This window comes from Tachypleus tridentatus, chromosome 13 (assembly GCF_004210375.1).
Source record: "Tachypleus tridentatus isolate NWPU-2018 chromosome 13, ASM421037v1, whole genome shotgun sequence".
NCBI classification, from domain to species: domain Eukaryota; kingdom Metazoa; phylum Arthropoda; class Merostomata; order Xiphosura; family Limulidae; genus Tachypleus; species Tachypleus tridentatus.
The window spans coordinates 258,043,778-258,060,170 of NC_134837.1; the positions used below are offsets into that span (position 1 = coordinate 258,043,778).

Genomic DNA, 16,393 nt, shown 5'->3' on the forward strand with positions numbered 1-16,393 from the left:
CATCCTGACATAGTTAGTAAATCCTGTGATTGTTTTACCAGAAAGTTAAAAGAATTGAAAGAACCAAAAGGTAAGATTTTTGAAACAAGCATCAATACCAAGCAATGCTTTGTTATCATCCTACAAGGTGACATATAGAGTCATGAAATGTAAAAAACTCAACACCAAGCAATGCTTTGTTATCATCCTACAAGGTGACATATAGAGTCATGAAATGTAAAAAACTTAACACCAAGCAATGCTTTGTTATCATCCTACAAGGTGACATATAGAGTCATGAAATGTAAAAAACTCAACACCAAGCAATGCTTTGTTATCATCCCACAAGGTGACATATAGAGTCATGAAATGTAAAAAACTTAACACCAAGCAATGCTTTGTTATCATCCTACAAGGTGACATATAGAGTCATGAAATGTAAAACACTTAATACCAAGCAATGCTTTGTTATCATCCTACAAGGTGACATATAGAGTCATGAAATGTAAAAGTCTCACACCATCACAGAAGCACTGATTTTACCTGCTGCAGTGGGTATGATGAACATTATGGTTGGTGAATCTGCGGGAAGACTGATTTCAAAGGGCCCTTTATCCAGCAATACTGTCAGTCGTGCAATCTAACACATGGTCGAAGACCTCAACGATCAGATAACTAAAAAAATGAAAGGTGAGAAATTCGGGTTACAGTTAGATGAGGCGACGGATAGTAACAAGGATGTTCATTTGATTTGTTACACCAGCGAGATGAGGCGACGGATAATGACAAGGATGTTAATTTGATTTGTTACGCCAGCTAGATGAGGCGACGGATAGTGACAAGGATGTTCATTTGATTTATTATGCCAGCTAGATGAGGCGACGGATAGTAACAAGGATGTTCATTTGATTTGCTACACACGGTTCATGGATGGTAACAAAACTATGGAAGACCTTCTCTTTTGTAAAAGTATCACTGTAGGTACAAAGGCTCAAGACTTGTTTGAGATCCTTGACACTTTTATGTGTGAAAACAACTTAGACTGGACTAAGTGCGTTGACGTCTGTACCGATGGTGGTCAGTTTATGTCCAGCTGTTATGGAGGATTGCAAGCACTCATACGAAGCGAAGCTCTTGATGCACTGTGAATCCACTGCATAATCCACAGAGAAGCCCTTGCGTCAAAGCACCCGAGTCCTCCAGTGAACCTAGTTTTGGAAGGTCTGTTGAAAGTGGTGAACTTTATAAAAACTTGGCCACAGAAGGCGAGGTTTCTAAAACTTGTGTAAGGATATGTGATTTGAACACACATTTTTGTTGTACCACTGTAACTCGTGATGGTTCTCCCATGAAAATGTACTATCCAATGTGTTTGAATTGCAACAGGAACTCTATTCTCATGGCCCGGCATGGCCTAGCGCGTAAGGCGTGCGACTCGTAATCCGAGGGTCGCGGGTTCGCGCCCGCGTCGCGCTAAACATGCTCGCCCTCCCAGCCGTGGGGGTGTATAATGTGACGGTCAATCCCACTATTCGTTGGTAAAAGAGTAGCCCAAGAGTTGGCGGTGGGTGGTGATGACTAGCTGCCTTCCCTCTAGTCTTACACTGCTAAATTAGGGACGGCTAGCACAGATAGCCCTCGAGTAGCTTTGTGCGAAATTCCCAAACAAACCAAACCAAACCAAACCAAAATCTATTCTCATCTCAAAGAAGAACACGAATGTGCTAAAAACTTCTTGAATTTTTGTTTTCAAAATTAACATACCTGAGCATACTCTTAGAAAAACTGAATGCGTTGAATTTCTCTCTGTAGGGAAGCAACACGCACATCCTAAAACTCGCAGAGAAGGTTTCAGTCTTCAGAAAAAAGTTACTACTATGGAGAACAAAAAATGAATGAAGGTGGTGACAAAGACTGTTTCCCTCTGTTGCAGCAGTTTGTTACATCCAATGAAGTTGATTTGACCCACGAACTAAAATCTTCTTTTGAGGAACACCTAACACAGCTCAGTGACTGGTTTGAAAATTACTTTCCAGAAGATATGGAGAAGTTTGCATGGATTCAAGGCCATCCAAGGTTAAGGCCTCATCTGAATTTATCTCTGTAGAAAAAGAAAATCCTATTTAGCTGTTTTGTGGCAAGACTTTAAAAACAAAATTTGGCAGCATGGAACTAACTGAGTTTCGGATATCAGTAAAAGATGAATATCCGCTGCTAAGTGCTAAAGCTCAGCGAATCTTAATTCCATTTGTGACGTCATATCTCTGGGTTTTCGGCGGTTGCTGTGATAAAAAGGAAGTCCAGCGCGAAAATCAATGTGTAACAGGAAATGAGGGTGGTGGTGTCCAATCTGATTCCCAGGTTTGAGAAGCTGTGCAGTGCCCAACATCCCATTAGTAATTGTGGTTATTTAAATACGAAATAAAAATATTGTTTTCACTTTCAATTTACGTATGTTATTCTTTCAAGCGGCTGCTAAGTTGTTAGGACATAAATACTTATTAACTATTAAGTTGTTTGGACCTAACTACTTAATAAACGAAACTGTTAGGTTTTTCTTTTTGCTTAGGCGTACCTCGAAAAACACGCTGAGACATTAAGGGCGCCGTGAACCGAGAAAGTTTGGGATGCGCTGACTTCAACCCTTGCTCTGTGTGTGTGTGTGCGTTTTCTTATAGCAAACCCACATCGGTGTATATGCTGAGTCCACCGAACCTTTACTGAACAGTAGCATTATGAATACTAGTATAATTTTTTAGGATGAGGAAAAAAGTATATTGTTTTCGTTTCTAAGAAATTATTTATTTTAAGTTTCTACTTTTGAAAAAAAAAAAGTCGAACGCAGATAGGATTGCGCATAAATGACAAGTGATTTTACAGAATTTTTCGAATATTTGTATATCATCATATTAGCGTAATAATAATCACATCGAGAAATCGTCCATGCCTGAAAAAGACAATAGCTGTAATTTTGGATGTTAACAAGTCTTGAAGCAAGTACTCCAAATCAGCTCACAAGCTCTGCCGCTCAAGTTTTCTCAAACAAAATAAAATAAAATAGGAGCAGGAGTCCTTTGGGAACTAGAAAAAGGAAAATAAAAAACATAAGTTTTTCCGGTAAAGAGGACATGAATCACGACCCTATTGAATAATATATTTGCCATAAAGACAAATAAAATCTGAAAATAGAAAAGAAAAAATTCACAGTAAGAAAGCTGTTGTTGTTTGTAATTAAGCACAAAGATACACAAAGGACTATCTGTGTTCTGCCCACCAGGGGCATTGAAACCCAGTTTTTAGCATTGTAAGTCCGCGGGGAGAGAGAAAATCAAGTATCGTATTGCACAAAGCTTCAGAAATACACACAACATTCTGGGCAAGAAAGTTTGTTTGTAGCCAAGCAAAAACTACACAATAGGCTGTTTATGCTGTACTTTCTTAGGGGCATGTAAACCTGGTGTTCACGTTGTAAGTCAGCAGGAATGCTGCTGTGCCAACAAAAGGCCTGGTCAAGAAAGAAAAGCACAATTTGATTATCTGAAGGAATGAATACTTCTAAAAAAACACAAAAAAAATATTTTGCAAAATAAACATTTGTCTAAAACAGGTGGGAATTCATTTTGTTTGATGAATTATAGATAAAAACCAAATTAATGGAACAAGAAGTGAAAAATATTTCGCAGTTTTTGTACTAAACATTGTTCCAAGTGCTATTCTTCTTACGCTAAGGGAATTTATTTTTTTCATTTTCTGGTAAACTTCGAATTCGTAAAAAACACGTTAAAATGCACACTTTTAGCACAGAAAACTGCTTATGGTGCAAAAATCGACCTCGACTACTATTCAGAAAAAAAAAATTGAAACCAATTTTCGGAGAATAATTATTTGGATAACATTAAATTTTAATAGGTGGCGCTGTTGTACCTCAAGAAGCCCTGCAGTCATACACGTGAAACTTCGCGCCTTTTTTTATTCTAGTCCTAGTAGGTAATGTTGAAGGCATATCGATCCTTCCTTCTCAGACGGATCTATCAAAATCACCCTATACAGCACCAAAGAGTGAACTTTTAGAGCTTAGAATATAGAAAAAGTATATAAGATAAAAGTATAGGAAGTCATATTACCGTGCTGTTGATAACTTATAAACAGTTTTTAGACACTGCGACTAAACGGAACTCGAGTTTCTCTGACATAGTTGTTTCCTAGAAATTCTTTGCTCACATTTAGGGTTAGTTACATTAAGAAACTGGTAAATAACGCATAAAAGCATCAGGGCTAAAACGATAATTATTCTGTAATTCGTGCTTTTGAATTGGTGGAAAAGAAATTCGAAATATTTTCATTTTAAGATCTGTCTGTTCAAGCTGTAAATGTAAATATTTTAAACTTCTGATCAAACAGTGATGGTTAAATAGTAAAGTTTCTTCATAGTCCATACAGCTTTATGCATCACTCACCTGAAGGTTATTCCAATGTGTTTAACAAAACACTCTGATCAACGTTTGTGTTTAATTGATAGAAACATATTAAGGCTAAGGTCAGCGTTGACGTAGTGAACGGAACGCCTGTGTTAAAGTTGGTGTTAACGTATTTAACCTTTCACTTGAGATAAGGTTATTGTTTTCTGGTTAAACACTTGGATTCATCTTGTACACGGGATGTAAGTGTCCAAATGATCAACAGTACACTTGAGATAAGGTTATTGTTTTGTGGTTAAACACTTGGATTCATCTTGTACACGGGATGTAAGTGTCCAAATGATCAACAGTACACTTGAGATAAGGTTTTTGTTTTGTGGTTAAACACTTGGGTTTATCTTGTAGACGGGTTATTAGTGTCCAGATGTTCAAGAGTACGCTTGAGATAAGGTTATTGTTTTGTGGTTAAACACTTGGGTTTATCTTGTAGACGGGTTATTAGTGTCCAGATGTTCAAGAGTACGCTTGAGATAAGGTTATTGTTTTGTGGTTAAACACTTGGGTTTATCTTGTAGACGGGTTATTAGTGTCCAGATGTTCAAGAGTACGCTTGAGATAAGGTTATTGTTTTGTGGTTAAACACTTGGGTTTATCTTGTAGACGGGTTATTAGTGTCCAGATGTTTAAGAGTACGCTTGAGATAAGGTTTATATTAAGACTTACATTCGTTATACCAATACCAGGTTAGACTTGGTTTACACGTGTTTTATAAACAAGATATGTGTTGTTCTTAAGGTTACTGCTCATTTCATAAAGCAACGGTACATTAAAGTAAGCCCCCCAGTGGCTCAGCGGTATGTCTACGGACTTACAACGCTAAAATCCGGGTTTCGATGCCTGTGGTGGGCAGAGCACAGATAGCCCATTGTGTAGCTTTGTGCTTAATTCAAAGCAACAACATTAATGTACTTGTTGGAGCCACTTTAAAAGTAAAGGTATACATGTTCTGAAGTAGACCTGGAACTAAGTGTTTGTGAATTCTACAGTAAAGTTACATTAAAGTTAATTGTCACATGTTCAACAGTACATTAGGGTAAAGGGCAATCTGTTCGATATTACACGCGCGTTAATAATTAGTGTCCGATGGTTGAACAGCAAACTTGAGACCAACATTGGATCAAGATAAGTGTTCGTGATCTTCCTTGTCAAAAGGTTAAATGCCACATCATCAATTGAACTCTTATGAAATAGAAAACGATTTTAAACATGAAGCTGCAGTGGAACAGAATATATCAGAACTACATTCTGACATTGTTGGACGTTAATAGGAAACATGTTGCCATCACAAAAACTGAATATTTTGCATAACAACCCTTTCTGACGCTAATATTTATGCCTTTGAGTCATACAGATGTGTTCAGATCGAGGATTTAGAATTTACAAATCAGGGGTATCTATTGTACTTAATGGAAATGGAAATAAAAGGAAAACGGATAAATTTGGACATGAGGGCCATCCAGAAAGATACCTGTAACAAGTCGTACTCCAGCCGAAGTAAGCAAAATGTGGTGTTGTATTACAGGTGAGGCAATCCAAAAAGATCAATTGGAAAAGCCGTACACCTTCCAAGGCGACAATAGACAACATAATGGAGAAGGATCGCCATCCGAAATAGCGACATAAATCATGTGTACACAGTTTTCTTCTATGATCTAGTTGTTAAACGGGTATTCATGCTCTTCTCTGTAAAGAGATACCAGTCAAGTCGCCAGATGCATCACTTGTATGATTAAACTGTTTAAACGGGTGCTTAGAACTCATCGTCCTTGTACACTAAATGGATTATGAAAAGGTAGCAGGGAGGAGTCATGTGCTTCGGACATGACAGCCTTATTATGAAAACTATGCTGCAGATAGAGCAAAACTGGACGTGGCGACATAGACTAACAAGGTGGTAAGGCTCTAAAACCATTTTAGGAATAATATACTTAACTATTGTAGTTATTACGTGCATTTTGATATTCAAACGTTTAATAGCTTACTAACGAACTTCTTCTAATGTAAATTTTTATGTTCTCAACTTTGGTGAAACATGTTTAATGTTGTTTCAGTACGACCCCGAAGGATTTGGTGAAATCCCTTGGGAAGACTTTCTCGTGGCATTAGAAACCCCCGAATTTCAGGAGCAAGTTGATCCTAGCAGAAGAGAACTCCTAGCGTCAAAAGCTGAAGAGCACGAAACTCCTGCCATCACATTCGAGGACTTCGTAAGTGTGGTAAGTTTTTAAAATTACAAAATAATTTCTTATACGTGACCTTGACGAATCACTAGTATCAGTTCTATGTTAGAACTGAGTTTTGCGTAGTATAGTACCTTCTCCATCAAAATTTGGCGATTTGCCAACATGCGTTCACTCGTAATATTCGCTACGTCCGTCGAGCGCTTGATTTGCGAAAGAAAGCGCGAACATATGGCATCTGACAAAAACTGTGGACAGAGTCATTCTACGTTCTGTGTTTAGTGTTTCGAAAACATTTCATAAAAATTGCCGCACGAAGGACAAAATAACACCAGATTGTATCACTAAAAATGATTTTTATGCTCGATTTCCAAGTGTGAAGGACTGTATCTTAAATATTTACATAAAAAAATGAAGACATCTTTGACTTCAAGTTGAAACAAAACCTCTGTTAAAGAAATAACACATGCTTACGAGCCTCTGAAAGTATATAAGTACATTGAGGAAGGATATGTGTAGAAAATAAGCAAAGAGGTAATGAGCAAATCTTCTGAGAATTACTTTGTTTGGAATTCCGAGCAGAGTTACACAAAAGCTATTTGTACCAGTCCTCTCTGATTTAGCAGTGTAAGACTAGATGGAAAGCAACCAGTTATCACCACCTACCGACAACTCTTGGGCTACATAAGATTAAGAAAGCGTGGGTGTTTGTTAATTGTGTGATTGTTTGATTTTATTAATAAAGCTTCTCTGATTTTCCTTCTGTTAGTGTCCGGCTCGTGTTTTAATGCTGTGACTTCTTTTGTAGACAACTGATTAACGTCAGTTTCACAGCGGTATTTCTGCGGACGTACAACGTTAAAATCCAGGTCTCGATACTCGTAGTGGGAAGAGCACAGGTAGCCATTGTATAGCTTTAGGCTTAATTACAAACAGTAAAGCACTGAGTTAAATGCGCAATTTCTTTATCGATGTTTTCTATGGTAAATACAATGTACACTAAAGCTAGGATGTTCTTTTAGAGTGTTTGATTTCTGGTGCATTAGATTATTATATAATTTCTGCCATACGAATGTTTTTCTATGAATTGTACTCATGAACTTTCTGGAGGTTTGTCTGAGGTTAACATTTAAAAATACTATTATGCAGTGATTTTTATTTCCCAGTGTGTGTCCGGCATGTCCAGGTGGTTAGGACGCTTGACCCGTAATCTGAGTGTCTCGGGTTTAAATCCCCGTCACGCCAAACATGATTGCCCTTTCAGCCGTGGAGGCGTTATTGTGCTTTAGTCAATCCCACTATTTGTTGGTGAAATAGTAGTCCAAGAGTTGACGGTGGGTGGTGATGACTAGCTGCCTTCCTTCTAGTCTTACACTGTTAAATTAGGGCGGCTAGCGAAGATAGCCCTCGAGTAGCTTTGCCCGAAATTCAAACACAAACAAATTTTTCCACTGTGAAATGTGTCCTCATGCAGATTGTTTGTGGGTTGAATGAATTTTGTTTGTACGTGTTGACAAACGAAGCTGGAAAATACAGGCTTGTGTAAGGAAGTGGCTATTCTACATAATGTTAACAACACAGTGGCCAGGATATCTGATCAAGTACATAAGAATGATCGAAACGTCGAACCTGTAAAACGTGTAACTTGTAATAAAATATACTTAATTATTAAATAACCCAAAAGGAAACTGTTATAAAGTCAAAACTTTTAATTCTTTACTTTCAAAACTAGGGTAGTTTGACGAGATAAAAATCATGTTCGTTGTATAGTGACTAAAAGTCGACCTTTTAGAGAAAGAGCCAGTGAAATTCCAGGTTCAGAGAAAAAGGTCACTACTATTAATTATTTATAATATATAATTGATCATGTCATTTTGTATTGTTTATGTTATATTTAACGAGCTAATTAACACTACAGATTTTGACAAGAGAAAAGTAGCATAAACAACACAAAATGACACGATCAGTCATATATTATAAATAACTAATTGGAGTACCCGTCCCCTGAACGGAAGTTACGTAAATTCATAATTACTGAAAAGTAATAGGACACAGAAAGTTGATTCTCTGTAAAACAAACCTCCTTAAAAACTGCAAAACAAAAAAGATGACACCACATTGTATGTATCAGACCCAACAAACTTTCATGATGAAGATCATCAACATGGGGCGAAGTAGTAACATGGACATACAACACACAGTACTGTTATATAGATAGTAGTAACATGGACATACAACACACACTACTGTTATATAGATAAGTAGTAATATGGACAAACAACACACAGTACTGTTATATAGATAGTAGTAACATGGACATACAACACACAGTAGTGTTATATAGATAAGTAGTAACATGGACATACAACACAGTACTGTTATATAGATAAGTAGTAACATGGATATACAACACACTACTGTTATATAGATAGTAGTAACATGGACATACAACACACAGTACTGTTATATAGATAAGTAGTAACATGGACATACAACACACAGTACTGTTATATAGATAGTAGTAACATGGACATACAACACACAGTACTGTTATATAGATAAGTAGTAACATGGACATACAACACACAGTACTGTTATATAGATAAGTAGTAACATGGACATACAACACACAGTACTGTTATATAGATAGTAGTAACATGGACATACAACACACAGTACTGTTATATAGATAGTAGTAACATGGACACACAACACACAGTACTGTTATATAGATAAGTAGTAACATGGACATACAACACAGTACTGTTATATAGATAAGTAGTAACATGGACATACAACACAGTACTGTTATATAGATAAGTAGTAACATGGACATACAACACAGTACTGTTATATAGATAAGTAGTAACATGGACATACAACACACACTACTGTTATATAGATAAGTAGTAACATGGACATACAACAGACAGTACTGTTATATTTATATAGATAAGTAGTTACATGGACATACAACAGACAGTACTGTTATATTTATATAGATAAGTAGTTACATGAACAAACAACAGACAGTACTGTTATATTTATATAGATAAGTAGTTACATGAACAAACAACAGACAGTACTGTTATATTTATATAGATAAGTAGTTACATGAACAAACAACAGACAGTACTGTTATATTTATATAGATAAGTAGTTACATGAACAAACAACAGACAGTACTGTTATATTTATATAGATAAGTAGTTACATGAACAAACAACAGACAGTACTGTTATATTTATATAGATAAGTAGTTACATGAACAAACAACAGACAGTACTGTTATATTTATATAGATAAGTAGTTACATCAACACACAACAGACAGTACTATTATATTTATATAGATAAGTAGTTACATGAACAAACAACAGACAGTACTGTTATATTTATATAGATAAGTAGTTACATGAACAAACAACAGACAGTACTGTTATATTTATATAGATAAGTAGTTACATGAACAAACAACAGACAGTACTATTATATTTATATAGATAAGTAGTGACATGTACATACAACAGACAGTACTGTTATATTTATATAGATAAGTAGTTACATGAACATACAACACATTTTATAATGTTAGGTTATAATTTATCCATGGTTCTGTTTGTATTGGTAAACCTTTTACCAAGTTTTCACGACCTTGTTCTGCACATTGTCTCCTCTGTACCTCTGCCAGCTCAAACATTCTGTTTCTTATCGGTGTGTGTGTGTAATTTTATCCAAATAATTAAGTTAGAATTTTTAAAAAAGATACAAAATTCGAGTGCTTTCTTACAATTGGCTATTTTGTTTCAGAAGAACAAAAGACAATAAATAGAGAATATAATGTAATATATAGGTACAGATCTCGACGTCACGTAAACTGGACGTTTCGGGTGAGTTGACCTTAAAAACTAGCCAACTACAAACTAAACCCCGACGTCTCCACAAGAACAGTCAACTGTTTGAAAGTTCTCGAGTTTTGCATCTTTTTTTTTAGCCGCGGCATAACGGCTCATAGATAGAATGACTCCGACTTTTTCCAAGTACAAACTTTTAGCTTATAGCTCCGTTATTTCTTGACTGATTTGAGATCTAATTACAGTTTTGGAATCAGGAGGTCAAACCCTTTCGATTGATAAATTTGTTTGCGTCCAAAGTCTCATAGATTAATTTACTCTAATCGTGTATAAAATAATTTTAATTTAAGGGTAGAACGGTAAAGATTCTGATAAGTAATAAAACTAGCCCTCCAGTGGCACATAGGTATGTTTGCGGACTTACGTCGCTAGAAACTGTGTTTCGTTACCTGTGGTGACCAGAGCACAGGTATCTCATTGTGTTGCTTTGTACTTTATTTCAAACGAACAAAGGTGTAACAAAACTAAATCGGATACACGCGCATCCCACGTTTGTTGTAGTTGGCACCCAAATAGTATAGGTAATGAATAGAAATTTAAAGTCTTATGAATTAAGTTGTTCTAATCCTGCCTATAATAATTTCAAGCGTCGTGGTTATTAAAATTCCCTCTTGTTTTTGTTCAAACTTATTGCATCTTTTGTGTGTGATCCTGGGTTGTGATTGGTTCATGGGGTTCTCTGCAAATATCTTAGAACGACTTTGTTTTATTTTATAGGTTATTTTATTTTTTATAACATTCTTTTTTTAGTTTTCTTAGTTTCACGTGAGTTTTGATTGAAGATGAATAAAGACTATGTCTTGTTTATTGTGAACCACTAAAGCCACTTCTTTTCTGGGTCCTGCATAACCAGGTGGTTAAGGCATTCGACTCGTAATCCGAGGGTCGCGGGTTCGAATCTCTGTCACACCAAACATGATTGCCCTTTCAGCCGTGGGATCGTTATATTGTGACGGTCGATCCCACTACTCGTTGGTAAAAGAGTAATCCAAGAGTAGGCGGTGGGTAGTGATGACTCGCTGCCTTCCCTCTAGTCTTATACTGCTAAATTAGGAACGGCTAGCGCAGATATCTCTCGAGTAGCTTTGCGCAAAATTCAAAAACACAGTTCTTTTCTACAACACGTTAAGTCACCACCAAAAAGTACCACTGGAAAGAATATATATGAATCGTCCTGTTATTACAGGAACTGTTAATCTTCGTAGCATTATTCTAAACACAAGAACACCGCATTTAAAGATGTTTTTGTTTGTTTACATACAGAAGTGCATTATTCTGACATGTCAACATGTTTCTATTATCAATATATATTATAAAATAGTCAACAATGTTCTAGTGAACTAAATTCGTTTAATTTTCTTATATGCTAATAGCGCAACGGTCAGGGTATACATACAAAACAAAAAATGGTTTCCTTCACGTACATAATTTTAAATGCTATTGGTCAAGAACATAGTCATGCGTCATCATTAACCTTTACAATAACAACCCAAGTATTGACAATTAGGCCTAGCTAGGCCTTGATGAACCATGTAGTATTCTTCATCTCGATGTGATGTCATTTGAGACATTGAATATTAGAGTAAAGCTTAACGGTATGTCGTATTGAGGTATAAAACTGTGTTCAGAATTAGGCAGAGAGCTACATAAACGAGCTACCTGTGATCTTCCCACTATTGAAACCCGGTTTGTAGCGGTGTGAGTCCGCAGACATGCCGCTGTGCCACTGGAAGACGTAGAGAAGTGTCCCGAATATTAGAATATAACTTGAGCCAGTAGATTCAACGTGGTCTCAACTTTATATGACACTCGGATAAAGAACTATCTTGAACATTAGAATATAGTTTAGTCGTAACATATTATTTCGGAAATTCACGCAAAGATACACAAGCGATATATGCTCTAATTGTTCTTTGCTTTCAAAAGGTATGCTAAAGACGAAGCAATTTGTAAGAAAAACTACAACAAAAAAATACCCACCACCAACTTTGGAGCAACTCCAATCGAATAGTGGGGTATGATCGCCACTCTTTGGAGTCTTTTTGTTTCTCTCTTTTTCTACCCGGCGTGGCCAGGTGGTTAAGACGCTCGACTCGTAATCTGAGGATATGGGGTTCGAATCTCAATCACACCAAACATGATTGCCCTTTCAGCCGTGGGGGGCGTTATAATGTGACGGTCAGTCCCACTATTCGTTGGTAAAAGAGTAGCTCAATAATTGGCAGTGAGTGGTGATGACTCTAGTCTTACACTGTTAAATTAGCGATGGCTAGCGTAGATAGCCTTCGTGTAGCTTTGCGCGAAATTCAAAAACAAATTCTCTTTCTCTACAACAACATCGCAAAGAAAACCATGGGTTATTTTAACCACAGAACCAGTGATGCTTTTAGTTCTTCTCGCCCGGGAAACGTAAACAGCATATAAGTTGATACAAAGTAACACAGCTACACAGTTATGAGTATTATAAACTGTATGAAACTGTCTGGGCTATGATGAAGAACATAACTCAGAGGTTTTCTGTAAAGTTTGGTATTTTTTAGTAATTTAAAACATGCAAACACTTTGAATACACACAAATTACAATCAATCGTATAAACTGCATCTCTTGTTCACAGGAATGTGTCCAGCTGGTCCACAACCCGGTCGCAGAAAACAACTTTTAAATTACGGGTACTAAAGTATATTATTTTACGATGCAATTTACAAAGTTAATATTTCTATTAAGCGATCTGTGAAATTTTTTGGTCGGAGCTAGCTGATTCTAAATTATGAAATACTTGGAAACTACTGATATAGACCACAGATTTTCAATTAGACGAGAGACGTTGGCCAGTTTCTGAAAATTCTTACAAATGACATGATGTTTGTTGAAATCATTTTACAAATTAGCTCAAAGTTCTCTGAAGGTGTTTACTACAAGCCTGCCAGTGAGTCTACAAGTTTTGTTTCTTTTTTTGAGGCATATTGTAATATTAAAATTTCACATTTATTTACATTTATTACAAGAAATGCTATCCGAAAAACAAACTGATAAGAAAAAAACTGTTGTTTTGTTACCCAACGAAAACATTTCATTTCAGACTGTTTGTTTGTTTGTTTGTTTTTTGTTAAACCAAAAGCTACATACTGAGATAATACCCCGAGTGAACATAATATCGAAACCCGATTTTATGTATTATAACCCTCAGAATTGCCGCTGAGTCACTGTGGGGTTTGATGGTAGATAACCTTTACTAAATTTGTCCATTCTGCAAAGTTTCAACGTTTATTAAAGTTTTATAACGGTGTGATAATGTAGGGCTGTATGCAAATATGTTAAAATAGGGTTCTTTTCCCCACGTGTTGTTGAGTCATTCCGACGTGCACGAGTGATGAGATCCTATGAAAACGTTTCGATTGGTAAAATGTTACAATGTTTAATAATGGTGCTGGAAATAAGGTTCAAAAACACGAATTATTTTTCCGCTCGGAATAAATTAAAAGCAATAGAAATTTTTAAAGTCGCTTCTCCAATAAAACAATTTCATTCGATCTTGGTGAGAATTTACGAACAGTGATTGGCTCGTTTCTTGTTTGTGGGCCAAACACCATCTTCAATATTTTGTGGTCACGCCCTTGGCTGATTTATTTTACGTCATTGCATTTTTTTTAGTAACAAGAACTAATAACCTCATGGTGTAATGTAAGGAAAAGTGAATCACTTATTCTCCGAAGAAAGAACTTTTTAAATACGATTTTTACTATGATTATAACTATATATGTAGAAGTTCAAACCTGAAAACACAATACATCCAAATAACGGGTCTGTCATACCCTGGTGATTGGGGCAATAGACTCGCAATATGCAGATAATGAATTTGGGTCCACTTCACCTAGCATGCTCGATTTTTCAGGTGTGGGGGCGTTATAATGTGACGGTCAATCCCACTATTCGTTGGTAAAAGAGTAACCCAAGAGTTGGCAGTGAATGATATTGACTAGCTGCCTTCTCTCTAGTCTATCATTGCTAAACTAGGGACAGCTGGTGGAGATAGTCCTCGTGTACCTTTGTACAAAATTAAAAACTCAAACCCAAAAGACGGTAAAATGAGATGCTCTTCGTCAGAAACGAAATTGACCTGTTCTATCCTAATTTCTCTGTTGGTATATATAGTTTTATAAACAAGAATTCCTATGTCGGATCAATTGGTTGCTTTACAAATATTATTTCATATTTTTATTTCGTTTTTTTGTTCTGCAACAATTTCAACCACTTATTTTACAACAATATGTTCTTTACTAGGGTTACGTTTTTGTTCTTGCTTCGTATTCCATTACATAACCTTGTTTATGTTACAAAAATCACTTTTTTGTTTATGTTTATAAAGAAACCGTTTTTTCTAAATCGTCTGGAATTGATAAATTAGTACTCGTAAAGAAAACGACAAGAAAAAATTGAAAGCGCTTCAATGATATTTACCACGTAAAATTGTATAGAACAAATTTACCTTTGTCAGATGCCATCAACAGATGGCAGCACTATGTAAACTACATGAAAACTTAAGTTCCAAAAAAAAACGCGAAAAATGGGATAAAAATCATAAAATTATGCGCCTGAGTAAGGTCTCTGCTTTACCCTTGTTTCTGACGTTCCTACTTTACATTATAAATGCTTCTGTTACAATTTAACTACAGTCCCATTTCTTTCTAATCAATAGTAACAACGAAACTTATGCACGAGAAAATTTAAATGTCTTCATAATTTCCGTGTGATGGCTCGGCAGATATTCACACACAGAAAGCGCTTACGTTCAACTGATTTGCTGGTAAGTCTGTTTAAATGTTCTTTTTTTCCCCGACCACCCAAGTATGTGGGGACGTGTGAGAAGATATATATTTATCTTGTTAGGCCCATTTACACTTTCGGAGGTAGTCATCCGTTACTCGAATAAAGTGGCTAAAGGTTTTTACTTTAAGTAAAATAGACCTATACGCTTGAGATGTATCAACCTTGGCCAAGGTTGGAACAATCAAAATGCTTTTCGTTCCCTGCCCAGGACAACTAGAGACATGACAAAGGCTTGGAAGCATCCTGGACAATACAGAGAAGTGTCGTTTAGACACAGTCAGCAGTTTGATTATTTTTGTAGGTAAGTCACGCGAGCCAGGAGAGAGAGGAAAGTTGAAAGAAAGGGAAAAAAATGAGCTACTGAAACCATAGAATATTTGTTGTTATTTCGGAATCATCAGTATTTGATACTTCTGTAGGTTTTATGTTGTTTATCCATAATGGTATTGACGATATCTATTATTATTGTATGATATTTATATTTGGTTCATGATGAATTTTTTTAGTCTCGTGATACCACGAAATGACATTGGGGAATAACTAGACATGACATAGTGATATCTCAAAACAAATATCTTCTTTTTTTTAGTATTTAGAATAAACAGTAAAGTTTCTAGTGTGATAATAACTAGATATAATATTAAATTAAACCCAAGTGTTTATATAATAACATTGACACTTGGGACACTATGAAACTACATATCCGTTTCGACAGGTCCAGGCATGAAGCTGTTATGAAACCAACATTGTCAAGATAACAGCTCTTAAAGATGAAGGTCACGGGTTTCAATCCCCGTCACACCAAACATGCTAGCTCTTTCAACCGTGGTGGCGTTATAAAGACTTAAAACTAAACTGACCCTTGTTTTTGTGTTCATGTTAAGGTGCTAGAAACCGGGTTTTAATACTCATGGTGAGCAAAGCACAGACCAGACAGTTCATTGCGGAAATGTATGCTCAACAAATAATGTTGAGAATTGTGATAGACGTAGAGTAGAATTTCGAACCCCTGAAA

General features: G+C 36.1%; 1 protein-coding gene across 1 annotated transcript in view; it reads left to right on the forward strand.

Moving 5' to 3' along the window:
- LOC143237849 (rhomboid-related protein 2-like) overlaps positions 1 to 16,393 on the forward strand; it is a 161,715-nt gene that overhangs the window by 76,116 nt on the left and 69,206 nt on the right. The window contains exon 4 of the mRNA XM_076477523.1: positions 6,509 to 6,673. Coding sequence (XP_076333638.1) covers positions 6,509 to 6,673 — 165 coding nt within the window. The remainder of the gene's footprint in view (positions 1 to 6,508; positions 6,674 to 16,393) is intronic.